The sequence below is a fragment of the Mixophyes fleayi genome, chromosome 2, assembly GCF_038048845.1.
Source record: "Mixophyes fleayi isolate aMixFle1 chromosome 2, aMixFle1.hap1, whole genome shotgun sequence".
Taxonomy (NCBI): domain Eukaryota; kingdom Metazoa; phylum Chordata; class Amphibia; order Anura; family Limnodynastidae; genus Mixophyes; species Mixophyes fleayi.
The window spans coordinates 69,199,123-69,225,408 of record NC_134403.1 but is presented as its reverse complement, the minus strand read 5'-3'; the positions used below and the strand labels follow the sequence as shown (position 1 = coordinate 69,225,408).

The 26,286-nt window shown below is 38.2% G+C and overlaps 1 protein-coding gene across 1 annotated transcript; it reads right to left on the bottom strand.

Annotated features, from left to right (window-relative positions):
• Positions 1 to 767: 767 nt before the first annotated feature.
• Positions 768 to 3,247, bottom strand: HOXC4 (homeobox C4). Its single transcript, XM_075199223.1, has 2 exons — positions 2,326 to 3,247; positions 768 to 1,819 (listed from the first exon to the last, which is right to left on the bottom strand). Exons 1-2 carry the CDS (start codon positions 2,876 to 2,878, stop codon positions 1,476 to 1,478), a joined length of 897 nt encoding a protein of 298 aa, XP_075055324.1. The 5' UTR covers positions 2,879 to 3,247; the 3' UTR covers positions 768 to 1,475.
• Positions 3,248 to 26,286: the final 23,039 nt, after the last annotated feature.

Sequence of the window (26,286 nt, the reverse complement as noted above, 5' to 3'; positions counted from 1 at the left end):
TCTCCCGAATCACTGCCAAGTAGAGCACATTTTTGTTTGTTGACAATAATGCAGATTTAAGGCAAGTCGGGATCAGCAGGGTTGGTGTATGTTTTGTTCATACACAGTGATAAGTATACTAGTAGTACTTCTTGCAGGGATTGGAGCCTGCTGTGTGTCATGTTGCCTGGGCCTACCTGATACTTTACATTCTTCTGCTACAATAGATAGGACACAACACGCAAAATATCTGAAAGAAACCTTTAGGCCCTGCACGGAGACAAGGAGATCACAGTGGGGTCATTGCTATTTACATTGAAGTGATGCCTTAACCAGCTTTGCCAAATACAGTATTTAAAAGCCCAAGTCCCACATTCAAAAACAGGATAGCAATTGCAGGTTTATAAAAAAAATACCCTATGCTTTTTCTTATATATCAGTCCCAAAATAATAAAACTCTACGTGGGCTATAGAGAATTACAGCACTGTGTTATTTCTGGAAATACATGAAAAATATAAATATACACTTTGTCAAAATCCCCGCTACCCCTGAAGTATAGGAACAACACAACACAGAGGCTTTATGACCATACATTAAAGTAGTATTTCACAGGCCACTATTACATGTCATACTGGTCTATTTTGGTGATAATGTGATGGGTACATTATAGAAGATACAATTGTACAGTTCTTATTGCAGTAAGCCTCTGTGTTTGCAACAAAATGTTACAATTCTGAGCACTGGAACCCAGGAATAACATGTAAAAATGAACAATTAGACAGCTAGGTTAAACTAAAACACATTCACTGTTTTATTGAACAAACAGACGGTCACATTACACTAAGACTGTTCATAGCATTTTTTTTTTACAATGTAATCTCAACCCAAATAAAAACAAAACAGAACACAGTATCCACAACAAAAGGGATCTATCTAGCGACTTAAAAAAAACAAAAGTTTCCTTTGATATCTTCACATTATGGCATTTAATTTAAATCACAGATTCTTATTTTATGTGCTGCTACTTATTTTACCTTCTTCAATAAGCTTATCACATAATAATAACAATAATATTATTTTCTGATACAAAACGATTTTCCACCTGCATATTTTTTGTTCTACCATCATTAACACTTATTATTTTAAATATTTGAAGGGTAGAATTGCAACCCTGTAATTATTATTTTTTTTTTTTATTTTAGGAAAATCATTTAAAACAGAACTTTTGCTCTCCCTTAAAAATAAATTAAGACAAAACTGTCAATAAACAAATAAACAAACAAACAAACATAAAACAGCACTTTACATAAAGCCTGGTCCCATGCACTGTGACATGCATTTAAAGCCTTTTCGATGATCAAAAAGACCTCTCAGATTTCCAACGCACACGAAAAAAAAACTACGAGAACCAAAATATATATATTATTATTATTATTAATATTATTATTATTAGATTCTATAAATACTCAGTCATTTGTTGTGTTTTGGGGTGTATTTATAACCTTGTAATATCCTCTCGCTGATCCTGAGTTGAGCTTTGCGTTAGATCCTCGTTGGGAGCAGAATTGGAAGCAATTATGCTATTTGATGCGTTGGAAGATGCGGTGGATCTGACTTTTGTGTTAGGTAACCTGTGGTCTTTTTTCCATTTCATTCGCCTGTTTTGAAACCAGATCTTGATCTGCCTTTCCGAGAGACACAAGGAATGGGCTATCTCAATGCGCCTTCGTCTGGTCAGATATCTGTTATAATGAAATTCTTTCTCCAGTTCCAAGACTTGCTGTCTTGTATAGGCAGTTCTGGATCTCTTGGGCTCACCCCCAGTGTAATTAGGATTCACTGAGAAAGAAAGGAGAGAATCAGGAGCATAGCCATGGAGAAGAGAGAAAGGAGACAGTGGGAAGAAAATAAGGAGAGAAGAAGGAAAGGGAGGCAGGCAGATTAACAGGGACAGAAAGCTATTAGAAAGCCAGAAGAAAGACGATCTGCTAAAAAATCTCTTCTAAAAACAGAAGGAACCAGTTCTTTCTGTTTTATTATAAAGGGGGTTCCCCTTAGCTCCAAAGAGACTGAATTATTTATGCACCCCTTACAAAGCTATAGGAGTTTTTCCCTCTCTCTCTCTTTCTCTTCTCAAACACACACACACACTCCACATACAGAGCAGAATGAAGCACATGGCTGGAGCAGCCCAGACAGGCTTGGCTATAAAATTTATGGTGGGTGTAATTACCCATTCGTAGTCGTAAATCCAGTTCAATTGTGCTAACCCAAAGACTCTTTGAGCTTTAAAGGAAAAAAAAAAAGGAAAAGAGCGAGGTTAAGGGAGAAGAAAAGTTTCCTACCAGTACTGACGTGTATTTTCTTCATCCAGGGGTACACTATGGGTTGTTTGGTGGCTGTGCTGGTAGGATGCTCAGAATTTGGCTGGTTGCAAGCTGGGGGTGCTGGGGAAGGAGTGGTGGAGGTAGTAGTGTTGGTGGAAAGAGATGGTGTTGGAAGCTCACAGATCTGGGGTTTGCCTACAAGGTGGTTGTTGCTTTGTGGTTGTCCATGAACCCTTGTGTGTGTGGAAGGGTTGCCTGGACCCTGGATGCTGGCACAGCTGTACTGTCGCTCTGTGTAGGTTGTTCTTGGAGGGAATAGTTCCTGGTGATGAGGCTGAAATCCAGTGTCTCTGGACCGGCTATAATATTCCGGACTGTGATCTGGTATATAGTTATTTTGCGAATATTCCTCGCATGGAGGAAATTTCGGATCGATGTAGTTAGAGTCCATCAAATACGAACTCATGATCATTAATTTCTGGAGTGGAAAATAATTTTTCTCGCTTTGTCGTTTTTCTGCTCCATAAAGCCCTCCTACTAGCTGGCGACCCCGTAAAGTTACTTTCACCATGTGACTTCACTAGCCAATCACAACCCGCATGCTAGTCCCCGGATAAAGAACCAACAGCTTATTTAAAATGTAATTTTCCCTTTTCATGTTTGTTGTGATGTTTTGATTTCTCTTCTAGAGCTGCATCCACTACACTGTACAAGCTTTATACTCTGGTGAATGTTTATCTGGCCACGACAAAGGGATGTGTAGGCAATTGTGAAAAAAGGAAGATATAGAACTGATTGTGCACGTTAAATGGATACTAGAGGTGGGTGGAGAATTTGCAACCCTCCCTCTTCAAGAAATGCATACACACCGAAACATGCACACATAGAATAATGCAATATTATGAGATTGGGGAATCCTGCTTCCTCTTCTAAAATGTTCCATATTCTCTTAGCCTCTTACCTGCCCGCCATCCATTGTGTGTTCTCCATGTCACTGCTTTCCCTCTGGAGATTCCGATCCACATTCAGGGCACTCTGCAATGACAAGACGGAGAGTCACAATCTGATCAGGAGTAACAAAATGAATGGCATTCAAGCTCCCTCTATACTATATACTCTTGACTACAGCCCTGCATATATATTACAATGTGTACATAATTTTATCTACACTCTTAACAGCTACAACCGGACTGGTGGATATAGAATTACTTATCTGTGCATTGCTGATAGCTGTTCCCATATCTGTCGCACTGAACAGTCACTGAAACAAAAAAGTAGTGGTTAATTCCAAAGCTCACACCATCCAGGAGAACACATTGCAAAACTACAAGAAAATGACATTGTATCAATATCGATGCCTTGATTGTGTTTCCCTTGAAGTTTAGATTGTCTGGTGGGTGTATATTGGGATAGATGCTGTAATTGTGACCACACAACTTCTTAGTGTATTCTCGTCTATATCCCACTCCTGGCAACATATAATACTTTAACCAGGATGGATTTGTCACTCAATACCCAGTGTAATAACAAGGCTGCATAGGACGAAGGACCTGGTCTGCCAATGTAATTTCCAACTACAAGGGGGGCCCCATCGTAGTTTCTCCTTAAGTAGACAAAAATGACTGGAGAGGGACTCTTGTTATATCTGCTTAAAGCATCTATTTTACACATCCTACTTCAGCAGATAATGTAGTGCTTAAAAAACCCTGGGAATTTATGTAAACATTTCCAAGCAAACAGCTATTACAATTAAGTATTTTATCAAGAGCTTAGATTAGGCATTAAAAATGGGAGTGTAGATATCTGATTGCTCCCCTGTTCAGCTTGATAACAATTATAGCATAGAATCATAGCTTGTAGGGCAATGCAATATTTTACTTGATAACAATAAAAGTGACACATAAAGTTAGCTGTTTATGTTTTATTTATTAGACTAAATGTGCCAGCGGTGTTGCAGGCTTTAGGTTCGTTCTAACAGCTTTTATAGGGCAGTAAATGGCAATAAATCAGAGAGGAGGATTGTATTGGCTGGGACTTGCTCTTTTGCGGTGGCTGCTCAGTCTTTATAGGAAATGTAATAATGTGTTATTTTATGATTATTTAATCTACACCTTTAATCCACTCCTCCCACCCTCCCTTCGCTCTCTCCAACAACCCAAAAGAGAAAGAGGGGAAACTAAAGTCAACATTGTTCCTGTGTGTTATAGTAACCACTTGAAACGACCTCTGAATGAAGTGGCACATTAAACGCCAGGGATTTCACGACAATTTATTCAAAGTCAGTGAAAGGAAAAAAAAATAAAATACTTAACAGAGGTTTGTAGCATCACCCATATACCCCCCTAGAGACGAATCTGTGACTGCAGTCTTCACACAAATTCGATTCTACAGGGTGCATATAAGCGCCTTCTTGCTATCTGGTAAAGGGGGGTGTAAAAATGTCTGTAAATTTAAATTCCTATTATAAAGCCACAATCGTTATAACTTCATCCAGATGCCAGCCTGTGTGCTGCTATTATGCCGGTTTATTTTCTAAGTACCCACTGACTTGGGCTTGCAGAAATAGGGCTAAGTTACATTGTGCAGTGTGGATGGATTTGAATCCATTTTCTGCTATACTGTGGGTGAGATTTGTTATCTGAGCTCTGACTATCTCAGATTTTATTATGTTGTTTCAATATAGGAGATCTTGGCTCTATATTACTGTGTTCCTTCATTCATAATAAAACGTGTCCACATCTTCACGTTTGCACAAGCTGTTGTGTACCACTAGGAGAGACGTGTGCTGTATTCTATTCCACTTCTCATCGCCATCCCTACTTATGTACATAATATTATTCACCAACTGAACCTCATGCAAGAAATGCAGCTGTTACGTTTGTATTAAAAGATGAATGGAATCTTCTCAAAAATCGAACTTCCTTTTCCTGCTAATATATAGATGTATATTGTCTAAGTTGGCTTTAAAATGCATCTGTTGTACGTTCGCTTTAAATAAATGCAGTCATTAGTTACATTTTAAACATGCACTGGCTGCATTATGCAATTGTAAACCATTCAGAATTAAAAACCAGCTATATATATATGTGCTCGAGCAGGATATTATAATCTGTTTACTTACACACAAATATATATGTTTATGCAGGCTCCCAGCTCAATCACATAGCTTTCATGTTCTAAGAAATATGCCCTGCTCCTATCAAGCTATTTCTCTTTCTGCCATCAGCTTTCATTAACTACTGAGCAAGCATGGCTGTGAATAAGGTGCAGATCTGGGATCCACATCTTAATGCAGAAAGCAGCGTTAAAACCACACTGCTGAGCTTTGTATGAAAAGAAAGGAAATCAGGGCATGTGTGACGCTCAGAATGTATCTGGGTACAGATCTGCAAATAGCACAGAATATGAGTTTACTAACACAAGAAGATGTGAGGGAGACTATTTGTAAACAGATTGTACTGGGTGGAAAATTTTCGAAGTTAGATTCCTCTATCAGCAAATGATCTGCCCTGGGTTTCTGCTTTTTGTACTGCATAAAGAGGGTGGAAAATTCTCTGGCTGTGGAGTTGGTGAAACACTCTCAGCACAAAGCGTCTTTTTTGACAGTTCTGAAGAAAAATAACTGTCTATTGTCCCTAAGGGTTCATTGAAGGTGCTATTACCATACTGACCGTTTTGCTAACCTACACCTCTCGCAATTAGCAATATGTGCATGCTAAAAAAAATGAACTAGATTCTAGTGTTTCTGCTTGGTATAACAACATATTGCTATCAGCTTCCTCGATGATAGCAAAACCAAGATTCTTTATATGTCTCCTATTTATTCTGAGCTTGATATACAACTCAGATACAAATATATTTGCTATGAAGGACCAAAAGCTCCGGACAACTGAAATATATGTATAGGGTGTGTTACTAGATAACGATGTTTAGCATAATTATAATCTGTAAATTATTTGTTTACATGATTTTTGCTTTTAATTTACTTTCACCATGATTCCTTATAAAATAACGTAATAAAAATGGTAGGTTGCTACGCACAGCTCTTTCCATTTTTCATTTCAGTTGTTTTATTTTCCCCCTCTTTCTGAAGAAAGAAAAAAAATGCAATTATTTATCCCCTCCTGCGTTTTACAGAGGAAAAAAAAGGAAATAAAAATTAAAAATGCATTTTGTGTTTGTAGGGAGAATGCAAAGATTATTCCACTCCCATAGTGGAATTCAATTTTCTTTAAATCTCGTTTAAAGTGGGCTTTTTTTTTTCTCAAAGTGCACGCATTTTAATACTGGTTAGACAGCGTGACCTGAATTTCACCTCTGTTGCTTGACTTCCACCAATAGGTCACTGCCACAGAATATTGATGGTACAACTCAGTTGAAATCTGTCTCCGCACAAATGGCCTTTAGATCTTATAGCTAGTTCAATAACTAGTTATAATGTAGAAGGGAAAAATGGGAGCCAGAGGCAAAGTAATTTGATGTTTCATTTTTATGCTGAAAAAAAAGTTGTTATATTTTTTTTCTTGTTTTCCTCTTTAACTCCCTTAAAACAAAACAGAGCAAAAGCATCTGCAGTTAGTATGAAATTTAAATTTATATTGCAAATATATGTGCTTTTGTTCTGGGTGTACACAATGGACGTATAGTTCATGAACTCTGCAAGGCTTCATTCTCTGTTACTGAGCCTAGCTGCCCACTCGCTGTGACACCCCACTTCTCACAGGATGCCACTCAGATATAGATTATATGACACACCGAAGGTGCGTATGTCAGAGGTAAACGAGGACAGATTTTAATTTGACAAAAAAAAACATACTTAATATAGACTGACAAAAATAGAAAAATGTAGACAACACTTTGGGCTTTCATGAAATAGAGAAAAATACTGCAAGGAAATCTTGCCAATGACATTTTATAAATAGAAATACAATATATATATATATATATATATATATATATATATATATATACTTAATAAATTTTTACGTAAGCTATATAAGGTTATTCTAATTCACAGTACATGATACATAGGTGACTGATCTAGGGGCTACAAACAAACGACTGCATTTGTGTAATATTACTTGTACTACAAATCCTCTCGAACCATTGTCTTCTAGAGCTATATCACTGAGCAAGTACAGAGGCAGCTTGAACTGAGGAATATTTAAAAGTGGAAACAGTGCAGGACATATAACTGAGACATATTGATTGCAAAGAGAACTTTCTTATTATCAATGACACTGAAATAAGTTTAAACAATTAAGGATTTAGAGAAATATTGTAATGCTGATATTTCTTAAGGCAGAAAGTATACAGGACGCTGGGATGATCAGATCTTACGATAAATAAGCATGTAGGTACTTGATAGGTTGCCCAGGTCCCATTGTAGTTTTTGATATTGGCAGTAAACTAGAATGCTTATCTCATGAGGTGTACAAGTCATTTAGCTTCTAATTTCACATACACAATGTTATCTTGTGTATTTAGCTGTGAACATTGTAGCCACTTATCTATTTCAAGCGCTACCAGTCCTTTCTATGATGATGGGGCTAATATAAAGAGTATATTTGGGGATTATTAGCGCATAGTAATAGAAAGTGGTATTTATCAACATCCCCAGCGGATGACCTCTTTTGTATAAAAATTACCCTGACAGTGCTGAGTAAACAGCAGGACGATCATACACAATCAATACACTTCTGGAGCCCAGGAGATATTACCTATACTTGGTAGGAAAAAAAAAAGGCATTTGAAACACAGGTTGCAAACAAGCAGCTTTCCCTGCTACTATTGACAGATCAGGCAATTGAGAATCAATTTAGTGACAAAGTGATCCTCCCGGGATGTGTATGCAGATATCAGGCGAAATCTGAGGGCAAGTAGAGGTCTCTGTACTTAGTCATCAGTCCAGAGACTGTGCAAGGTTCTGGGCGGATAAAGGTTTCTATTGTACATCATCACACCCCAGTGTTTGTACATCAAGATAGTGATGAAACCGATCTTGCAGTTAGTAGAACCATTGAGAAATACATATTTCTAGATCACGCCTTTGATCTTGAATTGCCCAAGTGCCAGTATGTGTGTGTTTATAAACACTACTTAAATACTTGAAACCCGTATAAACACTGTTTTTATCAGTAGCTCAAGGGCAGCGATCTTGCTGAGAGGTAGGAGTACAAGATTCAATGTTTTTTACATTTTCCAAACCTCTCCCCGCCTGTTGCCTACCTTTTGCCCCCTACGTCTTTGAAGTCTATTCCACAGTCTAAATACAAAGTAAAAAAAAAAATCCTGTAAGGTGATTTTCAATATTTACCAAGGGGATTCTATTTTCAATAAGTGCCATTTTTCACATCAGCTCCCTTCTCTTTTCTCATCCAGTTTGGTTGCGAACAGCCTGCTGAAAAATATAGCACAGGCTTAAATAATCGTCATTACTAACTCATTGAAGATCCTGTCTTGTCTCGTAAGGGGATTTGCTGAACTTTCCATGGCTCAGCCTGCCCAACAAAGCTGTAGTTTGAATGATTCGTCCAGGTCGGCATATGAAGGGTATGGCTGGTAATAATCGTTTTATTATATCCTAGATCGACTTAGAAACACACCAACAACGGTTGGAAAACTGATCGTAGTCATTAGAATTCTAGTGCAGTCTCTCCGGCCTCAGATTTCAAAGTCTTTGTAAGTTTAAAAAAAGTTCGGGCCACACTTTAAGAGCAATAGGGTAAGTCTTATAAAGGACATTTTTGGTAAATGGGGTAGAAGAGTCCCCATTGTTAAAAAAAAAAAAAAGGTTTAACTAAATATAGCTTTACTACAACCTGGAAGAGATAGAGAGCTTCTCTCTGTATTTATAATTCAAATTCTAGGGGGTTGTTGTCTTGTTATTTTCTACTGTCTACAAAAGTGAATGAATTGATCAGAAGTGAGAACGCTTAAGGATAAGGAAAACGTAGATCGTAAGATGGTAATGGGGGGATAAGGAAGTGTCCTGGAAGATGGACAGAGATTTAATGATGTACAGAAAAAATTCTAGAACATCAAAAGAGATCAGATGAGATGAAAAGAGGTGCAAGAAGGTGAAGAGATATTCTGGGAAGTAGTTACAAAAAGGTGCTGGGAGATTAATAGAAGCCTTGCAATGTTTAGCTTGATTTGTTGCAATAAAAGAATATCCAAGAAGCAAGAATTCGACCAAAACGTGGTTATTGTCATATTATGCTGATGTTTTCATTGTGTGTAGTGATCAACGGTGAGTTGCATTAGGAATCTATCTAAAATTACACTTAAAATGTAAAATGAATTGAATAAAATACCAAATTAGGCTTATAAAGATACGGACTAGGTGGGCATCAGAGCCATCCTGCACTATTAATAGAGGGAAAGGTGGCATCGGGTGTGTGCCCATTACATGGCATACTGAAGTGTAAGGTGATCGAGATCACATTTTTAGAAGGTCATTTAACATCCCATTTGAATTAGCCCTGGAATGATGCAGTGAGCGCTCCCTTAAGTGGCAGTTCTGCTCGGTGTTATTGTACTACACAGCTATCAATAAACCCGTTAGTGGGGCCTCAATTCTAACGACAGATCGCCCTGGTTATGGGCTCACGTTCATAATTTATGCAAAGATTGAGTGATAGGCACCTATTCCTGATTTATAAGTTGTCAGATTTTATTTTCTTCTGCTAGAGGGCTGAAATTAGCTTTCACTCAGAGAAAAAAATATACACACACACACATACATACAGTAATTGCCAAAACATCCTGACCCAGAATTGAGCCCTTCTCTGGATAGAAAGGTGTATTTTGCATTTACAAGTGTGCAGCATATGGGAATGCATGTGTCACGTATATGTAGGTTACAACTGACTCACAGACAGATGTTTTATACTGACATAAAATGGACAACAGGGAGGTGATGCTGCTGTCCTAGATGTGAGCCCAGGAACACAGAGCTATTTTAAGTCAGTTGCCCCTAAAATCAGAATTCCTGTATGCTGGTATAAAATATATTTGTGAACGAATTGTTTGTGCTGGATAAGTAAAGAAGAGATTTATGGTGGCTGGTAATCTGGATTGCATAGGTCATATATTTACCTAGTCCAACAACACCATCAGGCGAGTGTCACCATAAAAGTACCGCTGTATACAGCGTAAGCACAACTTGGTTTGATTATTAGGCAGCTGAAGACAGACAGGGCTTAAAAGAAATGGTTCATTTTGCGATGAAAGAAGGTGAAAGAGGCAGATGTGGGAGACAGAAAACTCCCAGGCACCACAATCCAGTCCTTTCACACCTTCTCCTCTGTTTATTTTCTAACCTTTGTCTCATTCTCACCTTTTCTTGCTTTTATTGACTGTCTGAAGTCCTTTTTTCTACTCCTTGGCTGATCTATTTTCCATTCTGTTTTCCCCATTGTATTTATCCTACTTCTTTATTTTTATTGTATCTGTGTTTACATTTTTGTCACAATCCTTATTATATTATATTGCTATGACCCTTGTTGAACTCTTTTAGATCTCAGTTACTATGAGCTCCATTAAAGAGAATTGCTTTTAGAGATTCACATTTTTAAATAAAAATTGTATATGATTTTATTCCAAATAAAATTGTACATGATATTCTTCCACTGCACACAAAGCCTGGACACTGCTCCCCTCTATCCCAGACTCCGCCCTTCCTGAATATTATATTTTAATTCAATGCTATATAGTTTTATGCCCAGCACTGATAGCTGATTATAAAAGCAAATGGGAAGTTAGTTGATGTGTCTGCTTAGATGTCTAGCTCACACTTGTGCACAGTGCTCTGTTTGTAGAAAACACCAGTCTTGTTTTAACACATGTAAGGGGCTTCCAAACGAGATCCCTTGTTTTTCATTCTTGTTTTTGAGGCACCTCTGGGAATTGTGTAAACAGCTCGATGGCAAATCAGTGCAATTTACAGTGTAAAGACACAACTCTGCTTCCTGTGATTAGAGCTGACCGGGCAGAACACCTACCAGCGTTTATGGCCCCCTGTCTGCCCTCCCAACTGGAAAATCGGCGTGCAATAAAATTCTGCCATCCCCTCTTAACACTTCAACTGCCGGATAAACACAGAAGCAACAAAGACATTGGAAAATGGCTACTTTGAACCATGTTAAGCACAAAACACATTGCGTCTGCAGCCAACTCGTCTTACCTAGTGCAGTGAGTTCATGTGTGAAGGGAACCTGCAAAGGTAAAAGGGAACAAATGTGAAATTATAAAGGAGAACACACGAGACAGGGTGATAGGACATGCAATATATAAGTGGCTGACTAGTATCAGTAACATGTATCCATATCATCCACTGGTATTCTCAACCTATCCATCTGGAGAATTCTATTTAGTCCATTTCTTTAGGTGATCTGGTGTATTAATCAGGGATGCTTCTGAGTTTACCCATATTGAATACTTTTGAGGGCATCTATTGAAATGTGCCTGGTATGGAGTAAAACAATGAAATTATGATTTTTTTTTTAATTGAAGCTACATAGTATGTTGCAATTATGTGAAAATAAAGCAGTAATAACCACAAACTACAGAAGTGCAGGAGCTGATGTGCATCAATATATGTGTGGTTCCTAGATCCAGCTGATAAATGCTGTATGGATGTAAAACAAGCTGAATACTCGGAGAAGGACAGATTCTAAGAGCATCTAATTTACAGTGTGTATGTATGTATGTATATATATATAAATATATATATATATATATATATATATATATATATATATATATATATATATATACATACAAATATATGTAGTATACCATTTCTATAATGTCATGGTTTTATATTTCACTCAGATTGCAGCTGGGAACAATGCTGAAATAAATTGCATTGATAGAGATTACAAATGGAAATGCTCCATTAGAAGAGGAATAGCTGATTAAAATTGATTTTGTTTAACTTAATAACCGAGTTCTCCCCTTAAGGTTTCGTTGACTTTTATTAAAGCGGAGGAGCCCCATCATATTGTCCCCTCGGTAACAACATTTCTTTGAATTTGTCTCTTATGGTTCCTCTTTTTAAACTGGAATAATTGTATTATTCTGGTACCTTCATCGGATCTGGATTTCAGATAGTATTCCTTAATGATTAGATATGATTTGGCTTTGCCATATGTTGGTACCTGAGACTCCCTCAATGTTTAAAACATCTGTTCTTTCAATATTTGTTGCTGCATATCTGAGTGTCTGAATGTCTTTCTTTGTATAATACTTAAGTTACATAGTTAATAATAAGGTTGAAATAAAAACATAGGTCCTTCAAGTTCACCCTTACATAACTTCTAATTGTAATGATGAAGATGAAAGCAAAATAAGTGTTAAAGTTGCCAATTTAGCCTAATGGGAAGGGGGGTGGGGGGATAATTACGTCTCAACCCCAAAAAATGGCAATCGTATAAATTCCCTGGAAAATACCAGTGAAAACTTTATTTACACACAAATCTTTTCCAGGTTTCCCAAAGAACATATTAAATAACGATTAAATAAATATATAAGGAAACACAATAGTGCTAGAATTCCATGATTTACTTTTGATGTAACAACTATTAAATAAACAATTCTTAAATAACACGAATATCGATTTAATGTACATTTTAGTGTCACTAAGGTTATGAGATAAACTTTATATATATGGATTAGTTGAAGGCACCGCACAAAATAGGGCCAACGTAGTTAAAAAAAACAAAACAAAACAAAACATGAAAGTGCAAAATTTACTGCAGGCATTTTAATCATCGGAGCTGTTAATGCAAATAACAACCATTGGTGCAGTTTTTACCTTTTTGCCTTTGAAGTATGTGGGAGGAGCGTTATAAATATAATGGTATGGCTGGATATACAAGGCAAACACAAATTACCAGTAAACTTAAAACAAAGTACAGGTTTTTTTTTTAACTCTTATGTATTAACCGGTGTCCTATATATATCTATCTGCTTAATAACTGGTCGATTTATGCATAAAATACCTTTTGCCCTGAAGCCAACACAAATGGATTAATGGAGCAGACTTACAGCACGTATGGTCTTCTGTGGTATGTGTGTTTCTCTATACTGCAAATATTTGGCATATAAACTGTACATAATGTGATATTCTATGGTGATTCCATGAAGATTCAAGAGATGATTCAAAAGTCTGTTAGGAATTGCAACATCTCTTCCCTGTTAATTGGTAACGACCTTCTCAACGTTTCCATCCTACATGTATCTTCCTCTGATACGACTTAAATACAACATCTTATATATCTGATTCGAATCTGTTTTGTGAATATTGCAGTGATGACCGGAAGGTGTTCGTTTATTAAAGAGATAGGCGGTCCATGGCTCTTCATTTTTGGGGGAACTACAAGTCCCAGTGCACGTGCACGAGCTGCGAGGGACTAAACAGGACATTCTGGGATTTGTAGTTTCACAAACATTGGCGTACTACAGGTTGCCCAAGTCTGTTTTACAGTTTCCCATCAATCACACGTTTTACTATAGTCATATTTGTATTATTAATATTATCAACCATACAAAGATTGTCGTGTTGCCCTTTATGGTTTAGTGACATTGCGTGTTCGGTTGCTTAAAATAAATAGGTAAATAAAACGGCTTTAAAAATCGATAACAAGTAAGGCTCTAGCAAGGGAAAACCTGGCTGTGATTGTAACATAATATGTACTTGATGTTGTTTTGACTTTTCATCGTATACTATGCTCACACACCAAGGAATGCCATTCTCTCTAATTAGATAGTGTAATTTTGGAATGATAGGCCTATTTAATAGGTACATTAAGCAAACACTAGAGTGGGGTCGCAGACTTCTATTTAAATATCACCAGCCTTTCATTTTATTGTAGGTAGGCATAGTAATGCCACATGTAACACCGGAGGATATTGCTTCTGAGTTGCTAAAAGCAGTCAGACAAGTATTTTATCTTCCATGACATCAAACTAACTAGTGTTATAATAGTGTAGTTTTTATGGCTATTACACATTAGCACGGGATTTACAAGCCTTACGCATATGTATGTTGCCCTGTTTACACTATTTTCAGTATATAATTCCTGGGGTTAATTTGCTAGCACACTGGCTGATGTCTTATAATTACACTTAATTCCCCTTGATGACAGCAGCAGTTAGCCTGATTTGTTCCTATTGGTTGAGTGCGGTCACATGGGTCCCAGCCACCTCTGAATTCCCTTTAGAACACTTAGCACAATCCTTGCTTGACATCTTTCATTCTGGGCTATGTGTGACTCCAGATTTTTTTTGGAACGGGACCAGTCACATTGGAAACATGGGATTAACAAGCTTTGCAGATTTAAAGCTATTATGTAAAATATTTATCAAAGGAAGCTGTAGATTATATTGGCGGTATTTAACTCTTGTAACATCTGAACGTGTGTCGTGAGGAACGATAAACACATAAACACATAAACAGGCGTGCATGTGGCTCTACTGTGCTAACAAAATGTACAGACTGTGACATCCGGGTCAGTAGTGTAAGTTATATTTGTGACTATGATGTGTTAATGCCACTATTTGGATGTTGGCATCAAATAATGTTATTAATCATACAACGTACAGTACTTGTATTATTATGAACATATATGACCTAACCATGTAACTTTTGTGTATGTAGTTACATTTAGGAAGTTACTGGTGTCATTGAAAACCATGTTTGTGTTGCTTTTTTTTACCTGTCTGTTACCTGCGAATGTACACATATGAGCTCATAAAAGCCTGTACTCAGGCGATAACTACAGACTAATATTAAATACAGAATTTCCCATTGTAAACTGTTCTGGAAAAATGCATACAGGTTCATGAACTATCAAGTAGCAGGTTACAAAATAAGCTATTGCGCCTAAAATAAACAGATACTTACACCTAAAATAAAAGATGGTCTAAGAAACAGACATCTGTATATTGGCATTTAAAAAAAACAAAAAACAGTTTTGAGCAGGCGCAATAGTTGCCATAAATTTACTCTTCCTATGGATGTGAAGACAGCTAGCTGACTTTTTGATCCATGTTTGCTTATTTAAGCTTGTTGTGAGTGTAATGCTAATTTTGGCAAACTGATAGGAGATAACAGTATCTCTGAAACAGAGTCTTAGATCTCAAAACAATAATAAACCTTTGTCTTTATCATTGTCTCAACACTCTCCATAAACCTGGACACATAACCATTCATTATTATTTTCACATGTGCGGAAAGAGTCATTCTCTGGTAGGTTTCAACGTATGTGCACCAAGAAAGATCTTTATTATATCAGTTTTCTCTGGAAGTATATTTTATTTTAATATGATACTATGTTGACATCAGTCATTATAACATATTATATGCCAAAATTTCAATTTGTGTCCAACACAACATGAACCCCTATGTGTTTACATATCCTATAGAAAATGTCAGAAAAATGAATATGTGAAGTAAAGGCCAATGTGGGCTACAATTGTGGCTCCTTACGTTTTCTGTGTAGTTGTACAGAGATCTTGGGGCAAAGCTTAGGGGCATATTCAATTAGCGGATGAATATTGCAGATACGCACAACTTTTTATGTTAATATGGTACCACAACATCGCAAATTTCCCTTCACAACCATGGGAGAGGGGGGGGTGAATGGAAATCTGCGGTGTTGCGGTAACATGGAGTGCCTTCGGGTCTTTTCCGGAGGCACTTTGCACTTAATTGAATATGCCCCTTAGAGCTAAATGAAGTAGCTACCAGACCCGAGCTTGTTAATCCATAACTGCTGCAACTGGTATTATCCATTTTGTGGTCCAAACTGCACCTTGTGAACAATTGAAAATGCACAACTATGCACCAGTGTTTCATCACAGATAAGCAATATGGATATGAAATAGTTAAAGTGTAATGAAAATATCAAATTGCTGCACAGAGACTCAGCTTAATGCTGCTCACACATGGTGCAATCCAGTCGTTGGCCCATCTCCAAAATACTGGATCTGTGAACAGTATGGGCCTGATTCATCTTTGGACATAAGTCCCGTTGCTTGCCGTATCTTGCCGTATCTTGCCGTAACTTGCCTGAAATTGCTCTGGGCAGGGTCAGAAATGTACCTTACGCCAGTGAATGTAAATGTATGCAATTCACATACTAACACAAATGACACTTCTGACTGCCTATGACTATAAGGATTGGATGGGGGTGGGGAGGGGCGTATGAACTTAGGCAATGTGCAAAAAGGGCCTGCCAAGCTCGAGCGCACACAGCAGCGTTCAATTCAAGCTCTGGGTACCTCTGTGTGCTCTTTAGCCATATCACTTGCCCCAGCTACAGTTCAGGTGTAAGCAGCGACTGATAGTGATGACTGACGTGTATGCATTGCTAGAACAGGTGTTTGCAAGTATGAGAAGCTATAAAAATCCATTGTTTGTACAGTACGCATTAAGAACACCCTAATTAATGTGTTAGAAAAATTAACATGTATGTTTGCTAATGATTATGGTATTAAGGGGCATATTCAATTGTTGGCGGAAACGCCGAAAATCCTGCGGTCCGCGCACAATTACCATTATTACGGTAATCGTGCGTGGAAAAGCAGTTAATACGGTAATTTACTCGCTGGATTTCAGCTCGCAGCTCCCTGAGCCGCGAGCTGATATCCAGCTACAAATTACCGTATTAACTGTAGTTGTTTTTCCGCGTTGCGGAAAAACAACAATTGAATATGCCCCTAAGAGTTGATCGTTTGTTTAATAGAATTTTATTATTTTTTCATGCATTCTGATGGGACTTAATATTGCACATATGCATATTTGTATCCTGTAGTCTACTGTGTCTGTCTGTATACGGCAGGTACCGTATAGCCAGCGAGTACTTATACCCATATTAAATGGAGACATTTCTTGAGATCCGCATGTACTTTATTTCGGGAGTTCACATTGCTTTCGAAGATGAATCAGGTCCTTGGTGTGGAAGGTCATACTCATCATATTTGGTTGATTAGGCACCAGGTTAATGACTGTATTACATTGGAGACCTGGTTTCATATATTTCCCTACCATTCTCAGGCTGGATAATGCCCTCATAACCATATTTATGGGGATCATCTGTTGAATTTGATTTTCCATCCTATTGGAACAAATCTGATCTGACTGTATTGTGGTAGGTTTTGATGGTGCAACACACAGTACAATGTTTTGATGGTGTGGTCAAAAGTAGCCACATTAGCCAAATCTGGACAATGACATTTTGTATTCTATAATCGGCAGCTCTCTCAAGGAACAGTGCTATTACGCTCCCTTGTGAGGCCACAAATTGGTGGAATATTATGTAAGAAGTAGTACAGCAATAGCCAGTATGTCAACAATATCAATTATATAGTTGATATTCCCCCTTAGACCATGGTCTGCCTTTATTGAAGTTTTCTAGCAATAGATGAACTATTTAAATCAGCCAAAAGCAGAGCAGAGTCGGAGCTCGCTTGTTTGTGACATTATTGAGCGTGCACTCAATGGACAAATTCGAAAAATATAATGGAGGGTATGGACCATAAAGATAGATAGTCAAAAAGATGAGCTGACTTGGTGAACTAATAGACATGCCCTCTTTGTGTCACAACTGTGTTAGAGCAAAGCGGGTTTTCAATGGGCTGCTGTTTGCATTAATTTCAAGCCACTTTTACACACTGGAGAGCAGTGCAGGTAAAGGACTAAGTGGTCATCACACAAGTGTCATTGTACTCCATGAATGCCTTGGTGCATCTTTATACATGAAGTATGTTCTGCATAGCTTTCACTCACATTCTTAAAGGTAAACTGCTTTGGTATCCTTAAAGGAATAGAAAACAGAGCAAACCTGCACAGATGTCCATGGAACAGAACATAAACGGGGAAGCTGTGGAACTCATGTGTATGAACACTTTGAATTGATAAACCTGTCACATGAATAAAATACATACCCTTCATTCTCTTACTTTCCCAGGTTGTTTAGTAGCGCATTTGAACTATAGTCAGGTTGATTAAATAAATGAGGGGCATGGAAACACAGGTAGGCAGTATAGAAACATGAATTTACACCAAAATTCATGCACTCATCATCTCCTGCATCGACTATTGCAATTTCCTCCTTACTGGTCTTCCCAAAATCAGACTCTCTCACTCCAACAATCTATTTTGCACGCAGAAGTGAGATTGATTTCCCTTATAAACAGTTCTTCCTCTGCTGAGCGACTCTGTCAGTCTCTACACTAGTTGCCTATTTTTCAACAAATCCAATATAACATTTTTGTACTTACAACCAAGACCGTCAACAAAATTACACCAACATACATCTCCTCACTTGTCTCAAAATATCTCCCAACTTGACACCACCGTTCTGCACAAGATCTGCGTCTCTATTCCACTCTCATCACATCCTCCCATTCCCGGTTACAGGAATTTTTCGGGCTGCACCCAATCTGTGGAATTCCCTACCTCACACAATAAGACTTTCCTCTAGTCTTCAAACCTTCAAGCGTTCTCTGAAATCCCACCTCTTAAGGTAACCTTATAATATTCCTCAACCACTCTCTTAATCTCCCTAGGTTGCCTACTACCACCCTCTACACAGCTAACATAAGACAACAACCCTGCTTTGACCAACATTGCTATGTAACTGACCATACGGCCCACTCAATACTTTATACCTTTGCATTCAAGCTGGACCAATATGCAATATGATGTAGCACTTACCCTTGTGTATCAAACTCCCATTGTCCCATAGATTGTAATGATGCGAGCAGGGTTCTCTTACCTCTCTGTCTGTATTACCCAGTATTGTTCAATTAGTGTTTGTCCCCTATTTTAAAGTGCTATGGAATTTATAAATAAATGTTGATGATGATGATGGGACACACGCAGGTCAGATTTTCAAAGCTTGCATAATATCATCTGAATCTGTCTGAAAACATCAACCAAATATATCTTTCATAGACACGTGCAAAAGTTTGACACTAGTACAAAAGTAGTTTTGGGTCAGAAATACTGGATGCACAATTTTTAATCTGCTTGTTAAAAATGATTGCCATGACATTTCCATTACAGAGACATGGTAGTGTCCTTTATCTTTCATTTAGAGAGATTATGCCAACATAGTTTTGTTATCACAATCAGCATATATTGTAAAATTTGTAACTTGCATAGGAACAGCAAAAAATAAATTAAGCTTCTTGTGTTGTGTGGTCAAAGAGCCAAATTGCCTACATGACTTTAGCACATATATGTGGCATACTACAGGAAAGATTCTCAAGCCCAGTCTGCCCTCAAAGTTCAATCAGGATCTATAAGATTTTAATCAGGAATCCTGGAAAATGCAGAAGGCCAATAAATGCATTTGCTATGCTTGTGCGGCCTTCGGCCTCCCGTATCTGATCCAGTCATTCAGCCATACTGCTGAACAGCTACATTAGAACACTTTGGATACAATTGGACATACATTCCGTCTTCAGGCTATATGGGCAGTTTCAGTAATGAATACAATTTAGCTTATTTACTTCTAGAATTTACTTATGGGCAATCACCTCCATATTTTTTATTTGTGAGGGATGAGCATGAGAAGAGCCTCTAAGAAGATAATTAAGTTTGGTTTCCCTAATATAGTCAAGTGGGTCAGAAAGGTGCATGTGATAATAAATACCCAAAATATATTTCCATCAAATAAAATAGAATACACACATTTGAGAACATATGGGGCCTGATGTTGAGGTAAGAGCAAAGCTAAGAAATGGAGTAACTTTGCACCTTGGCAAAACCATGCTGCATTAGAGGGGGAGGCAGCGGCGCACTGAGGATTGTCGGGGGGGGGGGGGGTTTTCCCCCGCCGACCCAAAAAAAAAAACCAGAGAGAGAGCAGCAGCTCCGTTTAGCCAGCGCTGTCCTATACAGCAGCCGCGGCGCTGTCTAAGAAGCGTCTGCGGCGGTGCTGTATACAATACAGCACCGCTGCGGACGCTTCTTTGACAGCGCCGCGGCTGCTGTATAGGACAGTGGCCACTTAGTTAGCGCAGGGGGGGGTTTCTAGAGACTCAGAAACCCCCCCTGCATGCACCACTGGGAGGTAATTTTAAAATGTGAGGACAGATTTATAGTGGGATAGGGAATGTCATAGATTAGCTTTAATTTCAGTGTAAAAATAAAGCTAGCAAATATTTGTGTGCTACATGAAAAAACAGGCAGTATTTTCCTTGCATGCAAAAAAATAAGTCAATTTGTCTCCCTTGCATTGTAACATGGTTTGTCCAGGTGCAAAGTTGCTGCTTTTTTTTTTTGCACAAATTAACCCTTTTAAAGAACCTTTTTGACTATGTATGTTTTTATTAAATTCAATGGGGCCACCTCAATTTGGCCACGTTATTCTAGGAATAATGAAGCCTGCGCACTATTACCGTTACTATGGCAAAAGTGTACAGTATTACCGTTAATACAGTGATTTTAATGCTGATTTCTGCTTACAGCCCTCAGGGTCACGAGCAAAAATCCGGGTTATACAGTTAGCGCCCGCGTTATTCGTACACTAACGTGGCCGAATTGAATTGGCCCTAACAATTTTCAATTTTTATTCTTTTTCTGCAATGTACTCTGCAGTTCACTTCTTTAACATTCCAGCAATGGCATATGCACATTGGAACATGACATGCAGTATGTCTTCGCTCCTACTGGTATGATCTAAAGCATACATACATACATGCCAACTTTTAAAATTTCTTCCCTGGGAGATCCGGGGAGAAGTCATGTGACAGGGGGGTAGGAGGGGGAGTGGTGACGTCGTTGCGTCACCATAGCCCCGCCCCCACTATAAAATGCAGAGATTCACAGCATTGAATAGTGGAGGTGGGGCTTATCGATTCGATTAAGCACCGCCCCCACTATTTAATGCTGTGAATTTTGGCGAATGCGGGAGGTTTGCCTACTCTTCCAGGAATCCGGGAGGACTCCCCGAAATTCGTGAGCCTCCCAGGAATTTCCGGAAGAGAAGGCAAGTATGTTATAAAGGTTGACAACATTTTAATCTAGGGGAACGGATTGTTTAGTGATGTTGTGTTATAACTGAACCTGGAGGTTTGGGACCAGACAGGACCAAAACATTGGTGTTGTGGTCTCCACCAACCACTAAATAATACACTCAGCCAGTTACCACTATACCTATGACTACAGTCATCCGCTGACAGCTGTTCGGATGTGAATGACTACATATTCTATATGCAGCCCTGCATAATATGATTGGAGCTATATATAATAATTTCATTTCAGAAGAACCAAGTACTGTTCTGGCCAGAGCTAATTTCTATCATGAGAACACCACGGCTGTAATCCAAGATGTTAGTAACCACAATGAATCTTACCCAAAAGTTATTGAATGAGTATTCAAGTGAATTTTTGTTTTTGCAAACTATTTTTATTGGAAATATCCAACATAACAAATAAACATATGTACATAAACAAAACATAAAACTTTTTACATATCAAATCTTGACCGAGATAACAAACTTTGCAATGGATAAAGTAGATTTGTGTAATATCTCACAAATAAATGTAAACAACAATATTTTTAACCAGTGTTCCAAACTGGCTTGTTTGGCTCATGTAATCACAGTCATTCATCAATACCCAAGTGATACCTATCTCATCTGAGTGAAATTTCAGACCAATTTCAAGTCTCATAACAATTCCAAGTTATACCAATATGTAAACTGAAAAGCTTTTTGAGAAGATTATCATTATCATCAGCAACTATTTATATAGCGCCATTAATTCCACAGCGCTGTACAGAGAACTCACATCAGTCCCTGCACCATTGGAGCTTACAATCTAAATTCACTAACACACACACAGACTGAGAGAGACTAGGGTCAATTTAACAGCAGCCAATTAACCTACCAGTATGTTTTTGTGCTAACCACTAAACAGAGCTGGATTAACGTAATGGGCTTTCTGGGCTATTTTACTTAATAATGCTGGTGATCTCACAAGCCCTACTCACTAAGCAGCATGCTGCCCACCGCGCCCGCATTGACAGCAGGGCAAGAAGAAAGAATAGGTGCCGCCCGGAGCCTGAGGCTGCAGCGAAGAGGAGTGGGCCAGGTAAGTGTGTTTCTATATATTGAGGGGGGAGGAGTAGCGGAAGTGACACATTGGGACTGAGGGGGGAAGATCATGACTGGGGGGGCTTTAAAAATTACTGGGGCCGCACAATACTCTTAGCACAGAGGCCTGCGTTGTCTTAATCCGACCCTGCCACTAAGCCACCGTGCTGCCCCTATACTTGAGTAAGTATTGGATGTACCTGTCAATTCTTCTCTGTTGATGGTTGTTTCTATCCAGGCCATTTGGAATAAGTATTATAACCTCTAATCACCCTATTTAATCTTGGGATATCTGGTAAAATCCATTGACATAGAATTGATTTCTCTGAGGCTACTGTCTGACTTTAATACAAGAATTTTGTTACCTGCTGTCAATTGTTTGTTCACTTCTCTTGTATGGATAGTCCAGATTGCTCAATCGCATCTCTTAGTAAACAATATTTTAAGCATTGATATTATATAATTCTCCTGAACCTTAAGCCCTAACCATAAACAATGTAAACGTTCTGCTTCTAGCATTTGTAACAATTAATGTCCTGCACCGCATCAATCGTAAATCTCAGATTTGGTGTGAGGTATGCTCTATGTAATATCTTAAGCTACATTTCCTTGCACAAGCTAGACACCAATTGTTTATCCATTTTAACATGGGTCCGTAGAATATTTTTAAGTTCCAGATGTGGAAAGAATTCTTTCCGTTTCGCCATGCCAACATTAGCAGGGTCTAAGCCCAATATATATCTGGTATGTGATTTTAATGAGTACTTACCCCATAGGTCCTTAATGTAGATAGTGAACCGGGAGATTGTGACTATTGTGAAGTTTAATTATTTTTACTTGGGTACCAGATATTTAGGCTATTGCCAGAAATTGCCAATTGCCTATTGTTTACCAGTTCTTGCCAAATTGCTTAATTTCGTTGTTAACTGTTGAATCTTTTATTAAATGTTTAGATATGGTTTTTTTCTGCTCTGAAATATGGTTTCTCCTGCTTTGTATTCAGATGTATTATTTTTATTGGTTTCTATTGAAAAAGAAGAGTAAGAGCTGAATTTAAGCACACTTCCATGAGACTGCCCAGGAAAAATGAAAAGCAAAACAATTTCACTGCCAAATCTTTAGAATACTGGAAACTAAAGGAACTGCTGTGTTTTTCAGTAGATTTAACCAAACCTCTCTTTCCCTTTATTATGAAGAAGTAGAAATGGGAGATGCAGAACTAAAGCGAGAAAGCTACTTAATATTTGATATGACTTGTGCTTAAGTTTAAACCAATAACATACATACCTGTTTGAGAACATGGGGACAAAGCACTGATGGAAATAATCACAGTATACTCAGATGAGATGGACCCTGGAGAACTGCTTTATTTACAGCAAATTTATTTTCTATAACATTGCTTTTATTTCAAGATGATACCAAGAAGAACACGACCCACATGTAAAATTACAAAATAATGGACAATTTCGTAGACCAACTTTGAAAGATTCAAGAAGCATGCATGCAACCGTACATGGACCCTTGTCACTGACAGCACGGAGATCAGTGTAAGGGGCCTTAGCATGTGGTTCCTGACCCTGTGATCAATGGACACAGCATTTAAACTTTGCTTCTGCTTTGTACAAAAGAATACTCTGAAATCGAGAATTCCCTGGCAAGCCAAGGACCTCTCAGTTCTCCTGACAGTCCTGGTGGATCCTGTACACATTGGATCTATTATTAATTATTACAAGACTCAATTAACACTGAACTAACTAGCGTTGGCAATAGGGAAGACCCATTAAAGGCTTCCTGGTCTCCCCTTGAAAAAAAATATACATTGTGGCATTAGAGGGGATTCAGGGCCTGTGTACTGCGCTTGTTGAGGCTCCCAAGCTATAATCAGTTTAGATGACTCATCATCAATCACTAATTTGTCTTCTTATGCTGTGAATAAATATACACTAAATTACACTAATGATGCACAGACATTCCATACTGCCTATAGCTCCAGTTGCTCACTTTTGGCTGGTGGCTGCTCATCGGGTAAACCAGCAAAATAAATAAATAAAGTGTGGTGCCCCAGACTGTTGTATCGGCAGGCTTATATCTGACAGATGTAGCCCTGACTGGCTTTCCGTCCTCAGGAGAACAGCCATTGCCTCCTGCATAGTTTCTGAACCTCCTAAGTTCAGTGCTGTAAATCCGAACACCTCTCCTAATATCCTAATTCCTTCACAGTATTCTTAAAGTTATATAGTTCCTTCAAGCACAAGAAATTCTTTTGGATGGCACAGAAACAAAAATGCCAAAATGCTCTGTAATAAATATAAACATAGGCGCATTATGACATCACAAAACGGTATTTGCACAGTATAGAACATGTTTTTATGGTTTCCTACATAGGCGTTACTGTGTACAGAGTTAAAGGATTATATACATTGCTTATATATAAAACCAATTGCTGGTTTTAACAGCGATCAGCTGGGAACAGTTTGAAGAGACGAGAGCTTATTTGTTGTAGGTGGATATATAATAGTTTGTGTGTGACAAAACTATCTAGGGCTCTATTTATTAAATGGAGAAAAGTTGTATCTACAGTCGTATCTTAGTGGTTAGCACTCCTGTCTCACATCACTGGGGTTATGAGTTTGATTCTTGACCATGTCCTTCTTCATCATCATCATCGTCATTTATTTATATAGCGCCATTAATTCCGCAGCGCTGTACAGAGAACTCATTCACATCAGTCCCTGCCCCATTGGAACTTACAGTCTAAATTCCCTAACAAACACACTGAGAGAGACTAAGGTCAATTTAATAGCAGCCAATTAACCTACTAGTAAATTTTTGGAGTGTGGGGGGAAACCGGAGCACCCAGAGGAAACCCATGCAAAGTAGTAGCCTAGTGGTTAGCACTTCTGCCTCACAGCGCTGGGGTCATGAGTTCGATTTGATTTTCCATACCACCACTTTTAGATTTTCACTTTGATCACTATATATATATAATTTGCTTTTACACCTGACTCTTTTGTTGTGTTTTCAACCCCTCGCACGAGTAATGGATTTTGAGGAGCAAGGGGCAAGCAAACCCTCTAAACTAATGGCATCAAGTGGGTATGCCCAGTCACATTGCACAAGAAAATAACATGGTAGGTGTGTTGGAAGCTACGTCTTGTAATCAATAAGGTTTCAGAACATGAGAAAAATGATGACAAGAAGTGGAAGGAGGAGGTGAGTAAAATGTAGCAATTAGGTGGTAAGTGAGCTTTAAGATGACATTTGCTGCTATATACTGCTTCTTGGAATCATGCAATAATTGAAATGGGTCCCAGTTTCAAAACAGTGGTGCATGTCTATCTGTCCCCCAATGTTAAGGATCATGAATAAAACTTGTGAATATTGTGCTGAAAATAAGCGACCATAGTATTTAAATATAAAATGTTTTTCTATCTACACATTTAGGACCTCATTTAGAGTCGGACGCAAAGTCTGTTTTAGGCGCAAGTGTCCAAGATCCAGGCGGATTTGGTGCTTTCTGCACATGCATGATAGTGTTTTTTTGTTTGATGCTCCTAAAACGGACTTTGCATCCGACTCTTAATGAGTTCCTTAATGTGCATACCTAGAAATGCATTGTATGTGTACCTAAGCAAGGAACTGCACAAGAAATGTTAAAAGCTTGTTGGGTGTCATCAGAGGAGATGTAACACATTCCAAAAGCTAGGATTGCCTGTTTTGAGAACATTTGGAATGCATTTGCAATTGGTTGTTTGTCTAAATGGAATTCGGAGTTTGAAGCCTTTTGCTCCCCTAACGTACGTGTAGAAATTCTGACACTATAATCTAGTACTTACATATATTGAGCTGCCCATAACTCAAGAT